This window comes from Tubulanus polymorphus, chromosome 1 (assembly GCF_964204645.1).
Source record: "Tubulanus polymorphus chromosome 1, tnTubPoly1.2, whole genome shotgun sequence".
In the NCBI taxonomy this organism is placed as follows: Eukaryota; Metazoa; Nemertea; class Palaeonemertea; order Tubulaniformes; family Tubulanidae; genus Tubulanus; species Tubulanus polymorphus.
In genome coordinates, this window is record NC_134025.1 from 19,488,719 (window position 1) to 19,508,255 (window position 19,537).

General features: G+C 38.7%; 1 protein-coding gene and 1 pseudogene across 3 annotated transcripts; one reads left to right on the plus strand and one right to left on the minus strand.

Moving 5' to 3' along the window:
- Nucleotides 1-28: 28 nt before the first annotated feature.
- On the plus strand, nucleotides 29-18,087 carry LOC141904740 (protein AMN1 homolog). Of its 3 annotated transcripts, XR_012619192.1 has the most exons (8): nucleotides 29-109; nucleotides 2,965-3,095; nucleotides 4,849-4,995; nucleotides 5,319-5,536; nucleotides 7,726-7,782; nucleotides 12,905-13,068; nucleotides 16,962-17,073; nucleotides 17,736-17,759. XR_012619192.1 is itself a non-coding variant. In XM_074793393.1 (7 exons), exons 1-7 carry the CDS (start codon nucleotides 54-56, stop codon nucleotides 17,807-17,809), a joined length of 795 nt encoding a protein of 264 aa, XP_074649494.1. In that variant the 5' UTR covers nucleotides 29-53; the 3' UTR covers nucleotides 17,810-18,087. The 3 variants fall into 3 exon arrangements, 2 of the variants coding, with proteins under 2 accessions (XP_074649494.1, XP_074649503.1); XM_074793393.1 differs by lacking the exon at nucleotides 12,905-13,068 and having other exon boundaries at nucleotides 17,736-18,087; XM_074793402.1 differs by lacking the exons at nucleotides 7,726-7,782; nucleotides 12,905-13,068; nucleotides 16,962-17,073; nucleotides 17,736-17,759 and adding an exon at nucleotides 5,680-6,168 and having other exon boundaries at nucleotides 5,319-5,547.
- LOC141915215 (uncharacterized) lies at nucleotides 10,558-11,687 on the minus strand (annotated as a pseudogene).
- Nucleotides 18,088-19,537: the final 1,450 nt, after the last annotated feature.

Consider the following 19,537-nt stretch of genomic DNA (forward strand, 5'->3'; position numbering starts at 1 on the left):
TTCACGGAGCGACCCCTTTCTCGTTTGGGAAGTAATCAAACATCTGTCAAATAATGGGTACTACAACAGATTTTTTCTGGACTCAACAGGTTTCTTCACTGTTGTCAATGTAAGTTAACCATCATTTCAATTTTCCAACTTGATGTTACAAAAAATTTAGTTTTCTAGATACCGGTTCACAGGGACTTGTCACAATTGATAGTGAATGAATATAACCACAATGACAATGACCAACCCTAGTATCCCAGTATGATATTTTTTTATTATACATACAAGGATACTGGGGTTGGTCATTAATACTTATGGCACAGGGGTTTGGCGATGGGCTTGGATTTTATTTCCGGGTTGTTGATAATCTCGCGAGAATGGCGCTAAATATGAACTGCGAATAAATTCAAAATATCACGGAAATACCTTGTGTTTATATTGTTTATTTATCCGCTATAAAGTTCTGATAAACAATTGGTCGTTAAGAATCATTATCAGACGGTCGTCACGCTACTATATAAAAGAACAAGGGATGAAACGCCTTCAGAGTTGTGCCAGCCAGAAAGTTGGGAATGTCACGTGACTGTCCATTCTCGCGAGATTATCAACAACCCGGAAATAAAATCCAAGCCCATCGCCAAACCCCTGTAACTTATGGTGGCTGATAAGGGCCATAGCGTAAAATTCCTGGTATGTAAATGAGGGTGCCAGAACGCCAGAACGAAAAAAAACGACGTCCAATTTTCTCTGAAAGTTCGTTTTGGCGCACCAAAACAAAAAATATTCCGCTTTGGCGCCCCGCCAAAACAAAGTTTCAATATGGCACCCCGCCAAAACGAATTTTCGTTTCGGCGCCCTCGCCTAAATGAATTTTCATTTTCAAAACGAACTTTCATTTTGGCGCCCCTGCCAAAACAAAGAATATTCCGTTTTGGCGCCCCCGCCAAAACGAACTTTCATTTTGGCGCATCCGCCAAAACGAACTTTCAATCACGTGAAATAATTCTATATATGCAAATTTATGCAAATTACACACAGGATCAACGCGCCAAATTGAAAAATAATTTTACTGTGGTTGAATGCTTGTTTTGGCAGGGGCGCCAAAACGGAAATAACCGCGCTAAAACGGAATATTCTTTCTTTTGGCGCGCCAAAACGAACTTTCATAGAAATTTCGACGTTTTTCGTTGTTTTGGCGGGGGCGCCAAAACGGAATTTTCTTTGTTTTGGCGCGCCAAAACGAACTTTTAAAGAAAATTGGACGTTTTTTTCGTTTTGGCGTTCTGGCGCCCTAATTTACATACCAGGAACTTAAGGCTATGGCCCTTATCAGCCACCATAGATATTGGTTTTATTCATTCACTATCAATTGTGACAAGTCCCTGTGACCCCTTTACCCCTTCATTTCACACGTTGTGTGTGCAAGACTAAAACTTAACCAATTCATATTCGACAATGTGTAATGTAGGCCTAATCAATTAAATTACTGGTACCGGTACATGTAATTAGGCCTACTTAGTACACAAGGGGGGGTTGACACCATAGCTAGCCGGGGGTCCAAATCAAAGATTCCACCCAGAGGGCAGAATCCTAGAACTTACCACCTGGCTTGTTTTTGCGATAGATAGGGCCTTAGTCTAAAAAACTCTTATCTAAATATGTTTTATATGGTTTGAACATATCTGCTTCATAATTCCTGTGTTTGTATCTATTTGTCCTATTCATATATCTTTGTATTGTTTCTTAGCTCTCGGTTCCCTTCCTTAGTAACCTCTATAATTTTGAATTACTGTTATTCATATTGCGTTTTTGTTCTTCTGATGATCGGGCTTAATTAAAGCTACGAAACTGTCAAGAAAATATACTACAGATTTACAATTTTACAGACCTAACTGTGGGTTTTTATTTGTTAACCCATTACCATGTATATCTTTAAAGTTAAACATGCTTACTACACAGTCTACGATGACTTCATCTTTATCAGCAGTTTATATATCATTGGAAATCCAAGAACGAATCCATCTTTGTGCTTAAAAATAAAATGTACTCAGTTGATCCACAGGCACTTGAATATGGGCTTTGACCTTGTTGGTGTGTTAAAAATGATAAAATTTATCGTAATCTACGATAAAAACACCAACGGGGTTGCCGTCTTGATTATCCATGATGCAACTGTTTTACCCATGATCCAATGCGCATCCCTCGTCTTACTATACTATACAGAAAGGCTGGAAACGCTCCTATATCCGTAATGCTTAAATCTACCTGCAAATATCGGGACAGATGACGTCACAGCAATCCCAAAGAGGCATCGCAAATTTTCAAAAATCAATTTTGTTGCCAGTTAAAATCTTTAATGGAGCTAAAACAGTGTCAATGTTTCCAAAAAATCATCTACAATTGAAATTATGGGCGCTCCTTATATTTCAGGATTAAAATTGACACAAAATTGTCTCTCATCCTTTCAGAAATATCATATTTTCGAATGTATTTCTTCAAAGATATCTAATAATATTGGTGGGACTCTTCCCTAGTAGCATATGAAAGGCTGCTTTACTCAAGAAAATGCCTTTTTTTTCTTCTGGACGATGGCCTACTAAATTTCCTAGATCCGCCCCTGGTGGTACCTAGGATACTGGGTCGAATCTTTGATTTTGGAGCCCCCAGCTTTGAAGTGAACTGGTACCAAGTCTTTCAGACTTTCCGATAATACTTTTGTGTAATTGAATTCAATGTAATGTAAATTAAATAAATTGTTACTATGATCTGCATGGTACTCTTTTCATTGAAACCGACAAATGCTCGCATTTTGTATGACTGTTACCTACATATTGTTACATGGTGTATTACGCAATGATCTGTGCAGGCCTAGGTGCTGGCACTAATTCTGCTTGACCATTTAAGAAAACTACATGTTTAAACCACCAACTATTTAATTTAATTTCTCACAATTTGCATCATTTCTAACCCTTGCAGGTCTGTTGAGTCACTGGTAAAATGCTCACCAAGATACATTGATGATATAAGTATCTTACCTTCCACGCTGAAAGACCAGATTATAAAACTCATGGCTAAAAGAGGTTTTATTACTGATAATAATTTACATAAGTTAAGTATTTTCTGGGATTGAGTTTCCTTAGCTTAAGTGCCAATGAAGTCTGTGTGAAAGTCCCTGTTGAAATATACTACATTGTAGGCTACTTACTAATGTATCGGTCATTCTGCTGAAAACGTTGAATTCTGACCAGGACAAAATGAAAATTTTCATGAGGAGAAATTGATGTGAATTACTTTGCCTGTGGTAACAGATGATATAGCTATACTAAATATATGTTTTGCCAAGCTTAAATGTCTTTTGTTGGGTAAATATTTGCTTTTGAATTCGGACAGAGGACTAAATTTGTCATTCCTGTTGCGGGACACCTAGGGTAAAAGTCGATATGTTATTCATAATATTTTCCTGAATATTTCGTGGATTATTAAAAGATTACATGAGTGATATATCATGCAAAAACAAATCTTAAACAGTCCAGATAACTTGAAGAGTTCAGGAAACAAAACAAAAATTAGAAAAATCTTATTTCAAGGACACAAAAATTCTTGTTTTTTCTTTTTTATAAGTTGAGTATTCTCCATTTCTCATTTTCAGATCCTTGAAAGTAGTTCGAACAATATTTCAAATGCAAAAAACACAATTCATTTTGAAATCTCTAAAAATTATAACAAAAGTTATAACCAACGGGAATGACATCAGCATATTAATAGGAATGACCTGTCATTCCTGTTACAATTTCTGTTACGGTACATGCAGATGTACAAATGGTTACTAAATTGAGGGAAAGTGCCTACCAGAGGAAGAAAAGTAAATGCAGGTTAGCCTTCATTTTGTATAGCCTACTGGGGCATTGATTCAGTAAGTGGAGGATTGTGTCATTCCTGTTACCATTATGTCCTGTTACGAATGCTAACTGTAACAGGAATGACTGTAAAAGTAATGACAAAACGTCCTTTCAATATCAACCACGTGCTTATTTATATGCATTCCTAGAACTGAAAATAGTAATTTACTTCATCTTTAAACCTCCAATTAAGAAAGATAATTTCACAGTCTGATAAAGTAAGGCTAGTTCTCATAAAATAGCGTAACAGGAATGACTCAGAAAATGTTTACACTTAAAAAAATCACAATCTAACCTGGAAAATGAACAGTCAACAGTTTGAAACTACCGCTATTTTCAGTCATGTGATACTGTTTGCTCCCATGCATCATCTTTCATTCAGAATATTAATCAATCACAACATAAACAATGTGTTTTTACTTACTGAGTGCTTGGTAACAGGAATGACATGAAAATTGGAGACAGAGCTAATTGTTATTTTTTCTCCATTCTGCGGAGGAAATAAGTTGAATGAATTGATTTCCAGATTAACCTGATAATAAGCTTTTAGAAAATATATAGTTTTACCATCTACCAATGAATTCAATGAAAGTTATAATATGCGAAATAGAATGAAGTCAAGGTGGAGACAGTGCATTTCAAGCAAAAATCTCATTTTTGATGATAATAATGATAATAATTATTATATACTGACATGATTTTTTTTTTAAAAATCAGCTTGAATGTGTATTCAATCAGAACAAACATTTCTCAATAAGAATATTTGTACATAATTTTTTTGAAGGGAGACCAGTTTTCAACGTTTACGGGAGAATGACCAGTATAATTTCTCTAAATTGATATTGGAGCTGACAATATCAGCATAAGTTGGAAATAATTAAGAAGCCTACTGATACATGTATTGCTTGAAAACGGGTTTTCTGTAATCATCTGTTTCATAAACATATGTACATGTATTAATAGGTGATATCAAATTCCTTAAAAGTTCTTGATTTGAGTGAATGTGAAGTGACAGATACTGGCTTGCTCAAACTTTCCAAGTGTCAGAATATTAGAAAGATTGATTTGAATTCAGCAAAGTCATCTCGTGATGATGTCACATCAGCTGGTCAGTATATTCCCTGCTTTTGCCAATTGTTAATCGCAAATGAGCCAGTTGCTTGAAGATTGTTCATTTTGGCTGAGCTGATTGAATTTGAGTCGAAAGTTGAATTGGTTTTTCAATCATTGAACTCCAAAATCACCGAAGAATTTTTTACCTTGGTTACAGCAGACAAAGGTTTAAATGAAATTAAATTTTTGAATTTAAAATAAAGATTTTGATATTATCCCTGAGGCTTGATATGGTCCATGAATATTTGAATGAAATAGGATATCTCAGAAACGGGATAAATTTTACGTGTCATTAAAGTGTTGATTCTACTTATATAGGTGTTATCCATGTTGCACATTGCTGTCCATTGTTAGAAGTTGTTTATTTGAGACGTTGTACCAGTTTAACAGATGAAGGTGTAGAGGTTTTAGCCGCTAACTGTCCTCGACTTCGTGAACTTAATATTGGCGGTGTTTGTTTACTCACAGACAGGTCACTCGATGCTTTGGGACAACATTGCCGACATCTCAGTTCTCTCAACATCTCAAAAGCAAATGTATGTGCACGGTGAGCCTTGTCTGTGCTTGGTGAAATACATGTGCAGTAAACCTTGCCTGACTGGGACATAGCTAATTCGGACTTAAGATTAACTCGGACTTAACTACGCAATCATTTTCTGACTTCCATATGTATTTTTAGAACTGAAGACTCGGACCAATTTTGCCCGATACAGTTTTTCAGTGAGTTAGTCAAGGTTTGCTATAGCATGATTTACTTTTCAAACTAAGGGACAGGCATATTTGAATATGTTAAAATTCCCTGATAATGAACCTGAAGTAAGGCCTATGGTAACTGAAATTTATGGGCTAATCGTAAAGCTAACATACATCGACAAAGCGACTGGAGACAACTAGTTGCTAATGAACATCGTAAATTTAGTAAAAACCAGCAAATGCGCGGCTAATGCCAGTCGCTAGGTCCATACCGCACATATCGACAGCAACTGAGATGTTTTTTAGCAAATATTCTTGAGGGCATCACAAGTCACTGACAAATAGCTTTGTTTTAGTCAGTTACAACCATGTGTTGTTGGTTATGGAGCGCTCACATCGATGGATATGAGAGCAACTGAGTACAACTAGTTGCTCAAAAGTAGAACATGGGCAACTGGCTGGAACTGGAGATAGATGGACGCTAACCAGTCATAAGCTCGCTCACATCGACAAATTCGAGCAACTGATTGTATCCAGCCAGTTGCTCTCATGCGCCCAAAACTGCCCGGCAACTAGTTGTCTCCAATCGCAGTGTCGATGTAGGCTAGGCTTCATACCCTTTCGGTGGGGACTATCTTTATTGATTATGAATTCTACATGGAAAATTTATTTTCCTTTGTTTTGACTTAAATTTCAAAATCAATTTGAATGCGCTTCTAATGAGGCAAGGCCCATAAAACTAATATCGTTTATGAAACCAGTAGTAAGAGCTACCAGAAAATGTTCAGTTTACAAAGTTAGAACATCTGGTTGAACAACCAGTGACCTAGATCTTGAGGTTAAATTTAGGTCACGTATATGTTTACATGATCTAGTTTTGCTACCATCATAAAAACATTGCTACATGATATATGATATACCGTATTTTCCGGCCAATAAGCCGACTCGGCCAATAAGCCGAGGGCAGTTTTTTAGCCTAAAATACATGGATTTCATAAAGCTTCGCCCAATAAGCCGAGGCCCTTCATCAGAGATTTTAATTCACTGATTTGTCAATTAGTTCGTCTTAATTGACGATTTAAGAGGCTGACAGTAGCGCCCGTCGATGTGTGAGAGTGCTGTGTATACTATCATCGCCGAGTGACTGTGCTATATATAGACTCACTCAGCTGATTACTATACACACAGCCATACACGCAGTACGCGGCTCACTGCTGATTTGCATATATACTAATGTATGAACTGACACGTGGTAGTACGATGAACTCGCGCGTTATATAAATGTATACCATTGCCGCTGTGCGGTGATGGAACAATCAAAGTAAAAATAAAATAGTTCAAAATAGATTATAATTGGTAGTAAATAATTACCTCAAATAAATATCGACCACTTTTCTTGATTTTGACGATCATTGAGAGCATTAGAGTGGCATAGATCGGGAAGTGATTTTTTATGTCAGATCGTATCCGCCCAATAAGCCGATCACGATATTTTGGGTAAAAATCTGAGGCTAGAAAATCGGCTTATTGGCCGGAAAATACGGTAACTTGTGTGTAAAAACTTGCCAGTACATGTATTAGTTCAGGAATAATTGGATAATGATAATTTCAAGTTATATTTATAGGCCATTCAAATACTTCAAAAACTAGATTACCTAGATAACCAGTACCACAAACAGAAACAAAAAGAAAACATTCTCTCAGAGTGACAGGTTCATCCCTGGAGCTGGTAGCATTGAGAATCATTTTCAATGTAAATTCAAAGACGTGTCCTACGAATGATGTCTTGAGAATCAATGAAAATCAAGATTAGACTGATACTAGAGGTTGAATCAGTCATTTAGTTTACCACTAGTAAAGTATTAAAAGGATCAAACTTCGGTCATGAGCTTGATCATGATCTAGGGCAATTAGTTCTAGGTCCAAACCAAAATTATTTATGTCTTAGTATACATTTATGTCTTAGTATACATTAAAGAGGCTCTATCAACATTGTGTGGCTACCTTTTTGTAGTTATTTTTTCTTTCAAAGGTGACGGATGAAGGTATAATGAACTTTGTGATGGGCTGCGGTGCTGGATCTCTCAAGGTAAACGATGATAGAGTGCTATGTGGTGTTCATAAACTCTGTATTCTTGGTGACAGTGGAGCAATTAAATGGGTTTTATCAAAAATAAACCAATTTCTTGATTAACTGGTCACATACCATGAATGTTCATAAACAATATCTAATTACGATATTGTAGATCATAAAGTATTTCTTCACATTTTCCAAATTCAGAAATAGCTTATTCAATATTCAAATTTTTAGTGGGTGGGTTAAGAGCAAAAATGGGGTGTTGACTTCAAGTCATGCTACAAAAGTCCCCTTTTGCACAGAGTTACCATAGGGTGATAGGAAGATAATTATCCAGACACAAGCCAGATATTTAATACCATACTATCCAAATTGGTAAATATATGTACAGTATTGGCTCCACTTGCCTCAGATCTTACAAAACCAATTAATTATCTTCCAGGTATCTGAAGTATGGGCCAGTCTGAGCAGGGATGGGTTTTTATTGCGATGAACTAGAGTAATAAAACTATTAGTGATCTTTGTAGAATAGTGGGTGGGTTAAGTGACTTTTGACTTCAAGTCATGCTACAAAAGTCCCCTTTTGCACAGAGTTACCATAGGGTGATAGGAAGATAATTATCCAAAGACACAAGCGAGATCACCCCTTATATATAAAATATGGCGTTTTTAAAAATGGCCGCCACCGCCATAACTGAAAATCTTATTTTCGACCATAACTTTGCAACCAAGTGACCTACACTAGTAAAATCGCTGTCTTTGCCCACTAAATCATGGTCAACCAATCAGATGACTTCACGCTCATTCCATTTTGACAAATGATTTGGCCTTTCCAAGATGGCCGCCGCCACCATTAACAGAAATAACATTTTTTATTATAAATTTGGAAACAATTGACCTACACTAGTAAAATCGATGTGTTTACCCACTAAATCATGGTCAACCAGTCAGATGACATTATGCTTATTCCATTTTGACCAATGATTTGGCCGTTTTCCAATATGGCTGCCGTCGCCATTATCAGAAATTACATTTTCGACCATAACTTTGCAACCAAGTGGCTTAGACTACTAAAATCAATGTCTTCACCCAGTATACCACGGTCAACCAATCAGATGACATTATGCTCATTCACTTTGGACCACTGATTTGGTCAGTTTTCAATATGGCTGCCGCCGCCATTATCAGAAATCACATTTTTCAATATGAATTTGGAAACAATTGACCTACACTAGTAAAATCGATGTCTTTGACCACTAAATCATCCTCAACCAATCAGATGACATTATGCTCATTCTGATATCTGATATCTTCTCCATTTTCTGTATTATTGCTACTGCCATTATTGGAAATAACTTGGTGAAGTATTAACTAATTGACGTGTTTCACCAACGTCGTTAAAAGTAAGGTGTAAAAAGAAATATGTTGATGTTATTTCATGATGCGGTCATTCTTGTTGAAAATGTAGATTTAAAACATGTACCTCTTTTGAAAACAAAATTGAGTTCCATAATATTTAAAACCGTTTATTCTATTTAAATTGGCCGCTGAAGATCAGTATATCAACTTTAAAGACAGGGGCGTAGCCACCGGTGTGACAACTGCGACATATGTTGCACCAATAATTGAAAAACCCATTTTGCTAAAACGTCATAATAAACATTATTCTGTATTTACATGGGGGGAATCAAGTTCTTTTGAAGATGTCAGTGGTGCTAATACGGAGGCGTTGGTAGTGCACTTGAGATTTTCGGTGTAGGCCACATCCAACCCAGTGACTCCAGCGAGTTTTGTTTATAGTGTTAACAGTATCACATCTGGACCATGCACCTGATCTCACAGTATCAAAGTTGCCGAATTCAGAAGATTTTTTTCATATCACTTTAGAGCGACTCAAACCGGTATTCTTCTGGTTATATTTCACTGATTCTGTAGGTGCTTTTTGTTCATGAAAAATGGACCATAATAAGGGATTTGACCAAAAAAATTCTGCTCAAGTGCCGAGACATGGAAACCGAGAAAACCGAGAGAGTACCGGTATTGATGTACAATAAGCTAACATTAGTTTACTATTCATCAATATATGGTCAAGGGCAGATCCAGCCTACCAGTTGTATTGAGGGGTACTCAGGTTTGCCCTTCTATTTTTCTAGTTTGTGATTTTGACAGGCTATTGTACTAACATAAATGTTTTATTCCGGGCTAGTATTCTGGAAGTAGTATAGAAAATGGTCTAAATGAATCTAAACGAAAATAATTAACTTCAAGGGGGATAGACTTTATGCCCCAAATATGCATCTCAGAGCCTTGAAAAATCAAAATTTTCTGGGGGTGTGCCCCCAGGTCCCCCGTTTTGTGCTATGATATAGTTGCCCTTCCAGTTCAGCAGGACTCAGAAATCGCTCTGGGATAGTGAAACATCTGGATCCGTCCCTAGACCAAAGATAACCTTAAAGGCATTATATTATCTACAGAAAAATTATTCAAATATGAGCTCTCATAGCCATCAGAACGCATCTCAGACGTTTTAATGTTCAAAATTTTCTTGGGGGAGGGCCTCCAAACCCCCCTTCTAGACATCGCGCCTTCGGCGCTCGTTTGGATGTGCGCTCCAGATTGTCGCACCATTGAATTTTAGGTGGCTGCGCCCCTGAAAGAGCAAATGCCATCAAAATAGAATATTGTGTAAAATTCATTTTCAAATGTGATGTATTCTCACATATCAAATATGGAACTGTATCCTAATTTGAACCGTAGGAACTCCGAATATTTAGTGAAACTTACTTGTTAGCTTTCGCCTGTTTCTACAGGCTTGATCACACTGATGATGTCACTGCTGACGTCATCCGGGATTCCGGTCTTCCCTCGAGAATCAGCTGTGTGTGTGCCCCCCTCCCTAGAAGGGGACAGCACGTTCCAGACGGCCGGGAGATGAAAACGGCCCCCGTCTTTGTTGAGAGAAGGGTGCAATGTACGGATGTGGATTGCTTCTTTGACACCTCTCTCAAACCATCTGGGTTCAACACCGAGAATCCTAACGTTGTCAATGTCAACTGTGTGACCCGGTTGGTCGACATGAAGGTGTTTCGACACCTCTGACGGCTTCGACACCTTCGACAGCTGGGGCGTCTGTGTTCCCCGAATCTGGCTCTTAAGGATCGTTCGGTTTCACCTACGTATGAGTCACTACACTGTTCGCACTTGATATGATACACCGGACTCACTACTCTCGATTTATCCAGTTTGTCCTTAGGTCTAACCAAAATCTGCCGTAGATTGTTCATGGGTTTGAAGAACACCGGTACTCCGTATCATTTCATAACCCGACGTAACTGTTCTGAGGTACCCTTAATATATGGTATCACGACGGGAGCGACTTTCCGCCTTTCGGATTGTGTAGCTTCCTTAGTATTATTAGCCGGTTTGCATAGGTTCGGTGACATGATCCAGGCAGGATAGTCGTTAAAACTCAGAGCCTTCTTTACATGGTTGACCTCCTCTAACTTATCCACTGGATCCGATACAACACTTTCCGCCCTGTGGTTCAACGTTCTCACAACACCCTTCTTGTGTTCTAGGGGGTGGTTGCTATTGAAGTTCAGTTACTGGTCGGTATGAGTGTCTTTCCTGTATACTCTCGTGCGGATAGTGTGGTCACTGTTTACCACCGATAGCGTGTCTAAGAACGCAATAGATCGTTCCGTCCTACTGTCACCACCATCGTCAATACTCGGTAAAACATTGACCGATTCAGCCTCCGATGTCCATTTTATGTCATCGTCCACTTGGTTCAGATGGGTACTAAATTCTTCGGCGTACTGCTTCTTCAATACTGTGTATGTATCATCGACATACCGTTTCCACCACCTGGGAGGATGTAATGCCGTCCTTAAGGCTAACTGTTCAAACTCTTCCATGTATAGATTGCATACGATGGGTGAGACTGGTGAACCTATAGCAGCACCATGAACTTGTAGGTAGTAATCGCCGTTAAATAAGAAATAAGTACACTTGAGGCAGAGAAACAACAGACTTATAATCTCTTCATGTGATAACGGTGTGCGGTCCTTCAAGGTGTTGTCGTTACGGAGTCTTGTTGTGATCACCTCCAAAGCTTTGTCCACAGGTACGCTGGTGAACAAAGCACAGACATCATACGATCATAGCTCTTCATCTTCCTCAAGTTTAAGATGTTGTACCTCAGCCGCAAACACCTTCGAGTTTTTCACGTGGTGTTCGGATTTACCAACTAATGGACCTAGTACTGAGCTAAGATAATCGGCGCACTGATACGATAACGTACCGATCGAGCTAACAATAGGTCGTAATGGCATTCCAGTTTTATGGACCTTAGGTAAGCCATAGAATCGAGGTGGTTGGTCCACCGTGGGGTAAAGTTTCCGGTGTAACACAAAGGAGATCACTTTCCTATCAAATAAATCTTTAAGGACATCCACAAATTTCTTCTTATACTGATTGGTTGGATCACGTTATAATCTCTTCATGTGATAACGGTGTGCGGTCCTTCAAGGTGTTGTCGTTACGGAGTCTTGTTGTGATCACCTCCAAAGCTTTGTCCACAGGTACGCTGGTGAACAAAGCACAGACATCATACGATCGTAGCTCTTCATCTTCCTCAAGTTTAAGGTGTTGTACCTCAGCCGCAAACACCTTCGAGTTTTTCACGTGGTGTTTGGATTTACCAACTAATGGACCTAGTACTGAGCTAAGATAATCGGTGCACTGATACGATAACGTACCGATCGAGCTAACAATAGGTCGTAATGGCATTCCAGTTTTATGGACCTTAGGTAAGCCATAGAATCGAGGTGGTTGGTCCACCGTGGGGTAAAGTTTCCGGTGTAACACAAAGGAGATCACTTTCCTATCAAATAAATCTTTAAGGACATCCACAAATTTCTTCTTATACTGATTGGTTGGATCACGTGATAGCTTCTTGTATGTTTTCTTATCTGATAGTAAGAAGTTGCATTTGTCAAAATACTCCGTCTTGTTCATAACTACAGTAACCCTCCCTTTATCAGCAGGTAAAACCATTATGGTTTCGTCCTTTCTAATAGAATCAATTGCATCTCTTTCTTGTGTGGTGACATTCTGGTCTCTAACTTTGCAGGGGGCCGTTTTCATCTCCCGGCCGTCTGGAATAACGTGCTGTCCCGTTCTAGGGAGGGGGGCACACACACAGCTGATTCTCGAGGGAAGACCGGAATCCCGGATGACGTCAGCAGTGACATCATCAGTGTGATCAAGCCTGTAGAAACAGGCGAAAGCTAACAAGTAAGTTTCGCTAAATATTCGGAGTTCCTACGGTTCAAATTAGGATACTATTCATATTACCCGAATAGATGAACATACATCAACGTAAATATGGAACTGGTTTGAATTTTAGTTTAGCCATTACTGAGAAATATCACTTTTAAATCGGCAATTTCAGCACGTGCTCACAGTTATTGTTTATGTTAGCAGGTGCGTGTTTCTGACGTCATCTCCGACAAACGCTCGCCGCTTCCAGTCATTTCACTAGACGTTTCATGCGGTATTTTATCGTTTTAGGAGTGATTTGAATAAATAAACTCTGTGAAATAAAGTGAGAGCACTGTAGGTCAGTGAATACGGTGAACAAATGATGTTTATTTTATCGATTATACATAGGCTATGCGTACTAGCGCGCACATGTGCTTGTGTTGATTGTGATGGTTTACATCATAAATAGCGCCGCCCACGGGTTGAATATGAACTATACGCACGGAGTGAAGGATAAATAGATGACTATTCCGCTAACTATTATTACGGCTAATTCGTGCTCCTTTTTTCAATAAGTCACATCTCAGGTCGCTATATGTTTACTAAAGTTTCTTCTGGTCAAGAAATCGCGGAAAGTACAATTTTGATGGCATTTGCCCTTTAAGGCCGAGATTTTTACAATGTTAATGAACAAATCAGAGACTATAATTTCAAAAAAGTTATTTTAACAAAACATTGCTGAGTAAATGAGACAAGTATTTGCGCCTGTGCGGGCCTTACAGCCACATAGGGACATGCAAAGCTGTCCCTGCACACAGCATTTGCATGGTGGCTTACAGCCCATCCTGCAATTGCAACTAACAAGTTCTGGCAAGTTCTTTGAAATAAGTGACGTCGTGGCGAAGACTGGTGTCGGTGCAGAATCTTGGGAATCAACCTGCCATCCCCATCCAGATGGTGATATGGGTTCATGATCTTTCTCTAGAGCATTCCCCCACACATGCCCACTCTACAAAAAAGAAGATTTTCCTTTATTTGGAAAAATTTAAATCTTCTCAAAACAGAATTCACTATAAAGCTGTGTTACCTGATATGCTACTCGAAGCACATGTTGGTGAAAAGCATCACTGCTCGATGGTGGCATATGTTCAAAGCCTTTCCCTTTGTGGAGGAAGAGGAAGAGTCAAGCAGCATCCACAGTTGTAATGTTGTCCTCTCTTACGCCATAGAGTCTAATTATAAATCAGTGAAGTACTGGCTATTGATTGCAGATCATTTTGACTATGGGCGTTGGTCCTGATAGCAGCTGAAGGGGTAAGGTTAGTTCAGGCATAGATTCCCACACTGACCATGCTGCCTTTTTTCCTCTTCCAAAGAAGGCTGACGTAGTGTCACAACCTGTTATGGCATGAAATGCAGGTAGAGCAATGGCTTTTGATGGCCCAAGAATGTTAGCAATGGAATGCACTGGAATATACCTAGGAGAGGAAAATGGTTTATCATTTGCCAATTAAGTAAAGATGCATATAACATTTACACATCTCGGAGAAAGTCCTATACCTGAAGTGGCGTCGTACTCCAAAGGCAATCCATAGTTCCTCAAAGTTCTCCCCCAGCTTTACGAACGTAGCAATTCCAAGCACAACAACATCACTGTCACTGCTGCAGATGATGATCCGACGATGTCCAGCAAGGGTTGCTGCAGCTACATGCAAGTATAAGTGGGAATCGGCCTCCTTCTGTGTACATGGGGCTAGGTTGGTGATGTTCATGCCAGCTGGTGATGTCAAACAATCACTAAGTATTGTTGTGAAAGAGCTTTTTGCCCTGAGAATAGAAGATGATCAGCAGTTTTCTAGTTAACCTCACTTCATATATTCTATGTTGGTCATTCTTATTTGCTTACCTCTTGAAGTGCCATAACTGCCAGGCTTTTGGCCAACTCCACACACAGCTCCTGCTTGTTCAGATCCACCCGGAGAAAGGCAGCCCAATTGCCGGGAACTTTGGTTGACAGGGTAACCTTCCTCCTTGCACCGGTGCCCCTTTGCTCTCTGGTATCTGATTTGAGACTGGTCTTAGAGTACACATCCCAGACAATATCAACACGGTCATTTGATGCTAACCACGAGAGTATGTATGGTGCAAATACATCTGTGAAATATTGACCAATATTTACTGCACTTCCAGGACGAAGCATTTGAACTAGCACTGCTCCATCTAACACAGCTGCTGTTGTTGCTGGCCTTCGGTTATCAAAATCACGTGGAAGTATGCAATCCATGATCTCACTCTTATTTCCATAATTGCGGCAGCAGCCATATTGGAAAACGGCCAAATCATTGGTCAAAATGGAATAAGCATAATGTCATCTGAATGGTTGACCATGATTTTGTGGGTTAACACATCGATTTTACTAGTGTAGGTCAGTTGGTTGCAAAGTTATGGTAAAAAATATGATTTTCAGTAATGGCGTGGCGGCCATTTTTAAAAACGCCATATTTTAAATATAAGGGGTGATCTCGCTTGTGTCTTTGGAAAGTTATCTTCCTATCACCCTATGGTAACTCTGTGCAAAAGGGAACTTTTGTAGCATGACTTGAAGTCACTTAACCCACCCACTATTTTACAAAGATCACTAATAGTTTTATTACTCTAATTCATCGCAATAAAAACCCATCCCTGCTCAGACTGGCCCATAATTCAGATACCTGGAAGAGAATTAATTGGTTTTGTAAGATCTGAGGCAAGTGGAGCCAATACTGTACATGTATTTACCAATTTGGATAGTATGGTATTAAATATCTGGCTATAGTTATCCAGTTGTTATAAGCAAAGACATATAAACTAGATTATTAATTACTCAATGGCTGCGTATGCATTTGCGCTGTCCAGTGCGTACCGCATTTTCCAAAGATATTAAATCTGAATTTTCAATTTAATTTCATATAAAATTTGTCTCACATGCGTTTTTAGCAGCCGTAGGCTGCGCCTATTACTATACAAATGGAGCGAATTTAAATGATATGGTTTCCAGAGCTAAGGCCCATTGACTGTGCAACTAAGCATATATTCATACAAATCATTCATTAGAGCATTATCCATTCTCCAACCCCTATGAAGCTGAATTTTGAAAGAGGGCCTCGGAAAAATTTATATGAGCTTTTTCATGAAATTCTGATCGCAAAAATATCTGTTTCAAAAAGCCAATCAGAAAGCAAAGACTCCTCTATGATTGGCTTAGCCGCAGAGATCAGCAGGTGTTCACGTGAACCCTCGGTGTCGTCTACCGTTTTACATCCGGGTTTTATTCTAAGATCTAAATTTGTATTTCAATACCGTGAAATCTTTAGTTGATTTGGTTTTTGGGAGGAATATCTTTATTTGCACGACAGAAAATATCATTGACAATTGTGCAACGTCCGGGAAAAATAGCTTTTTCTCAAATCGGATGGATGACCTTGATATGCTAATTAGCCATGTGCTCAAACTGCAAATTCAATCGAATGTTGTTTTATTGAGCAAATTTCAGAAAATTCAATTCTGTTCCGCATTCAAATCAATAAGACAAAGGGAAAAGATTTATCTGAGGTATTTGTTCCTGCCAGCTCCAGTCGCTGTTTGTGCTACTTATGAAAACACAATTGAATTGTGTAAATTATGTATTTGGACAAATGTATCATTTGGACAGAATGCATCATTTGCCATTTTATAAAAAGCTGACAGGCTGGCCATAGTGCCCCTTCGGGCTCTTGTTGTACTGTTTGCTCAGTGTGGGATTAAGCTCATAATCAAGCGGCAAAAGGGTTAAGCTAGATCTAGTTAGATCTATGTCCGTGTCATAGGCTAATAAAAAGCTTAACATATCACCAGTTCATTGATAAAAGCTGCGTTGATATTGATATTTGATCTTCTGAATCTTTTAGGAACTGCACATCAATGGATGCGTGAATCTTACAGATGAATCAGTCGATGCTGTCATACAATGCTGTCCTAAAATCAACATCCTTCTCTTTCATGGTTGTCCAAATATTACAGGTAAGGTCTATTTGGAAGAGGTGTTTCAGGTGCTGATCACATAGGATCTTCAGAGCCGTTGGAAGGAATTTTTCAGTGGCGAGGCTTATTTCTGAAGGGGGTCTGGGGGCCCTCGCCTAGAAAAATTTTGAAAATTCAATCGCCGGAGATGCGTTTTGGGGCCATTTCACAGTCTCATTCACAGAAGCATGAGAAGTCGTGAGCCAACCACCTAGTACAGAGAAGGACGAGCTGCTACGCGGTACAGCGTGCTTTTGAAAAAAATTTTGTTAAGCAAAAAAATGGGGCGGCTTTGGCTGCCCCTGCCGCCCCTGTTCCGACGGCCCTGATCTTTTTGTGAAATATATTGAGAAAATACTCCCAGAATGCACATAAGTGCATGCATTTTTCCAAAATTCCTGGCCCAGGCCCGCATATCGCGCTTATGCGATAAGTAACATGTTCATCTCTATAAAAATTGCGCCCAACCTTTCTCCATAGCTGCATCCATGCCTGAGTTTAGGTCCATGAAAAAGCTTTGAATTTTAAAACCTCTGTCTCTCCCACCTCACCGTTTCAGTGCAGTTGGAAATTTTGTCTGAATACATGAATTATGTGAATATCCAAATGGTTCTTTCTGACTATTAAAATGTTGATTTTATCTTGTGTTTGTCGTTATTTAGAGAGGTCAAGAATGGCTTTGGAAGAATTAATGGCAAATACTAAAGTTAGACAACTTACATGGACTGTGTATTGATCAAAACAAACTAGAACCATCAGGAGCACTGACATCAACATAACAAAAATCGCTCATGCATTTCAGGTTATGTGGATTGAATATTCATAAGTACAAATATTCCATTTCATCAAATGGTTTTAACAAGCAAAAAACCTAAATCCCTGTTAAATTATATATTTTCATAAAATACAGATAAAGCAAACTTCCTGAAACAAATAATGTTAAAACTGAAATCCCAATTTCGAAACTCAAACAAAAACCTTTTCGGATACCGGTATTTCATTCAAAAATGTTTACCTGGTATGTATATTTATACATAGATTATATAAGTTTTTGTATAAAACTTGTTTTGTTATTTTTGTATTACATAAAAGATATTATTATTACGAAATTCATAATTAAAGTTCGTTCTTCTGGAATCGGTTTTCTTTCCTTAATCTGCCTGTCATTCTCTCTGTATAATCGTATAAATCGTATAAACGTTTATATCCAGTCAGAGGGCGTGGCAACATTTACAAGGAAAAGATTTTTTTATGAAACTTTCATGTGTATCCTGTGGATCGATGTAACCTCAATCGCCAATTTCAGTGTAAATTTAATGTATTGTATGATATATGACGCATTCTATCATACGTTTACTTTGTATTTGCACCGTGATACGTGTAGGCTACTGTAAAAGATCGTAGCATATTTTGTCAGAACCGAGTGATATGGCAATTTGCCGTTTTGCTTGCGGGGGTAGTAGTATTGACAGCTTCGTTGTTTTTCGTCTACAATTGAATATCAGATAACAACCGAGTATTTTTGCAGAATATGAATATGCAATTGCATAAGGTCACTCAAAACGGATTCCTAGTTTAATCATTTCTGAAAACCTCACGCGTCAAATAAAATGCGCACTCCCGCTTCGAAAATAACTGCTCCCAATCGCTATACGCACCAACGTTTTAAAGTCGTCTTTTTAAAAATCGTTTAGCTGTACGTCGTTTAGTGTTATTGGCGACGGAATTCGAACGGCCGTAATGATTTTGTCGATAGAAATTACGTCAAAGTCAAGGGATATAATTTCCTTTTTAAGCTGGTCGGTCATCACTTAAGACGATTAAACTACTGTGACAGAGGCGTACTTCGAAAATAAAAATCACCCCCTCGTCTCCTGAAAAAAGAAAGTAAATTGTTTTCATTTCAGCTTTTTAGCCCACTTGCGACTTTAGTCCCAGCGGGCTAATGCGTTCACTTTTCGTCCGTCCGTCCGTCCGTAGACGGAATCCAGTTATTTTGGGAAGTTTTGAAGACGCTTCAAGGTAACGTCTTGATATTTGGGTTACACATGTATCTACCCTAGACACATCTTCAGCCCAAAAACTGGCCCTGTCAGAATCAAGATGGCCGACTGGCAGCCATTGTTGTTCGTCAAAATCAGCACTTTTTACACATTTTTTAGGCCAGCCGTAGGCTGAGCCTATTACTATACAAATGGAGCGAATTTAAATGACATGGTTTCCACACAAAAGGCTCTTTTGCTTGCCAAGTGAGGGCATATTCGAACAAATCACGTATTTAAGCATAATCCATTCTCAGAATCGTAGCGAGCAGAATTTTGAAATAGGGTCTCATAAAAATGTTTTCTGCATTTTTCACGAAAGTTAAATCGGGAAAATTTCAATTTTTATCAGCCAATCAGGAAGTTGTGTCTTCCCTGTGATTGGTTTATCTGAAAATATCAGCAGCTGTTCACGTGAATTA

Coding starts and splice junctions, on each gene's coding strand:
- LOC141904740 (XM_074793393.1), top strand. CDS start 54: ATGGGTACTACAACAGATTTTTTCTGGACTCAACAGGTTTCTTCACTG. Junction 3,096..4,848: donor TACTGATAATAATTTACATA/AGTTAAGTATTT, acceptor ACATGTATTAAT/AGGTGATATCAAATTCCTTA. Junction 7,783..16,961: donor GCGGTGCTGGATCTCTCAAG/GTAAACGATGAT, acceptor TGAATCTTTTAG/GAACTGCACATCAATGGATG.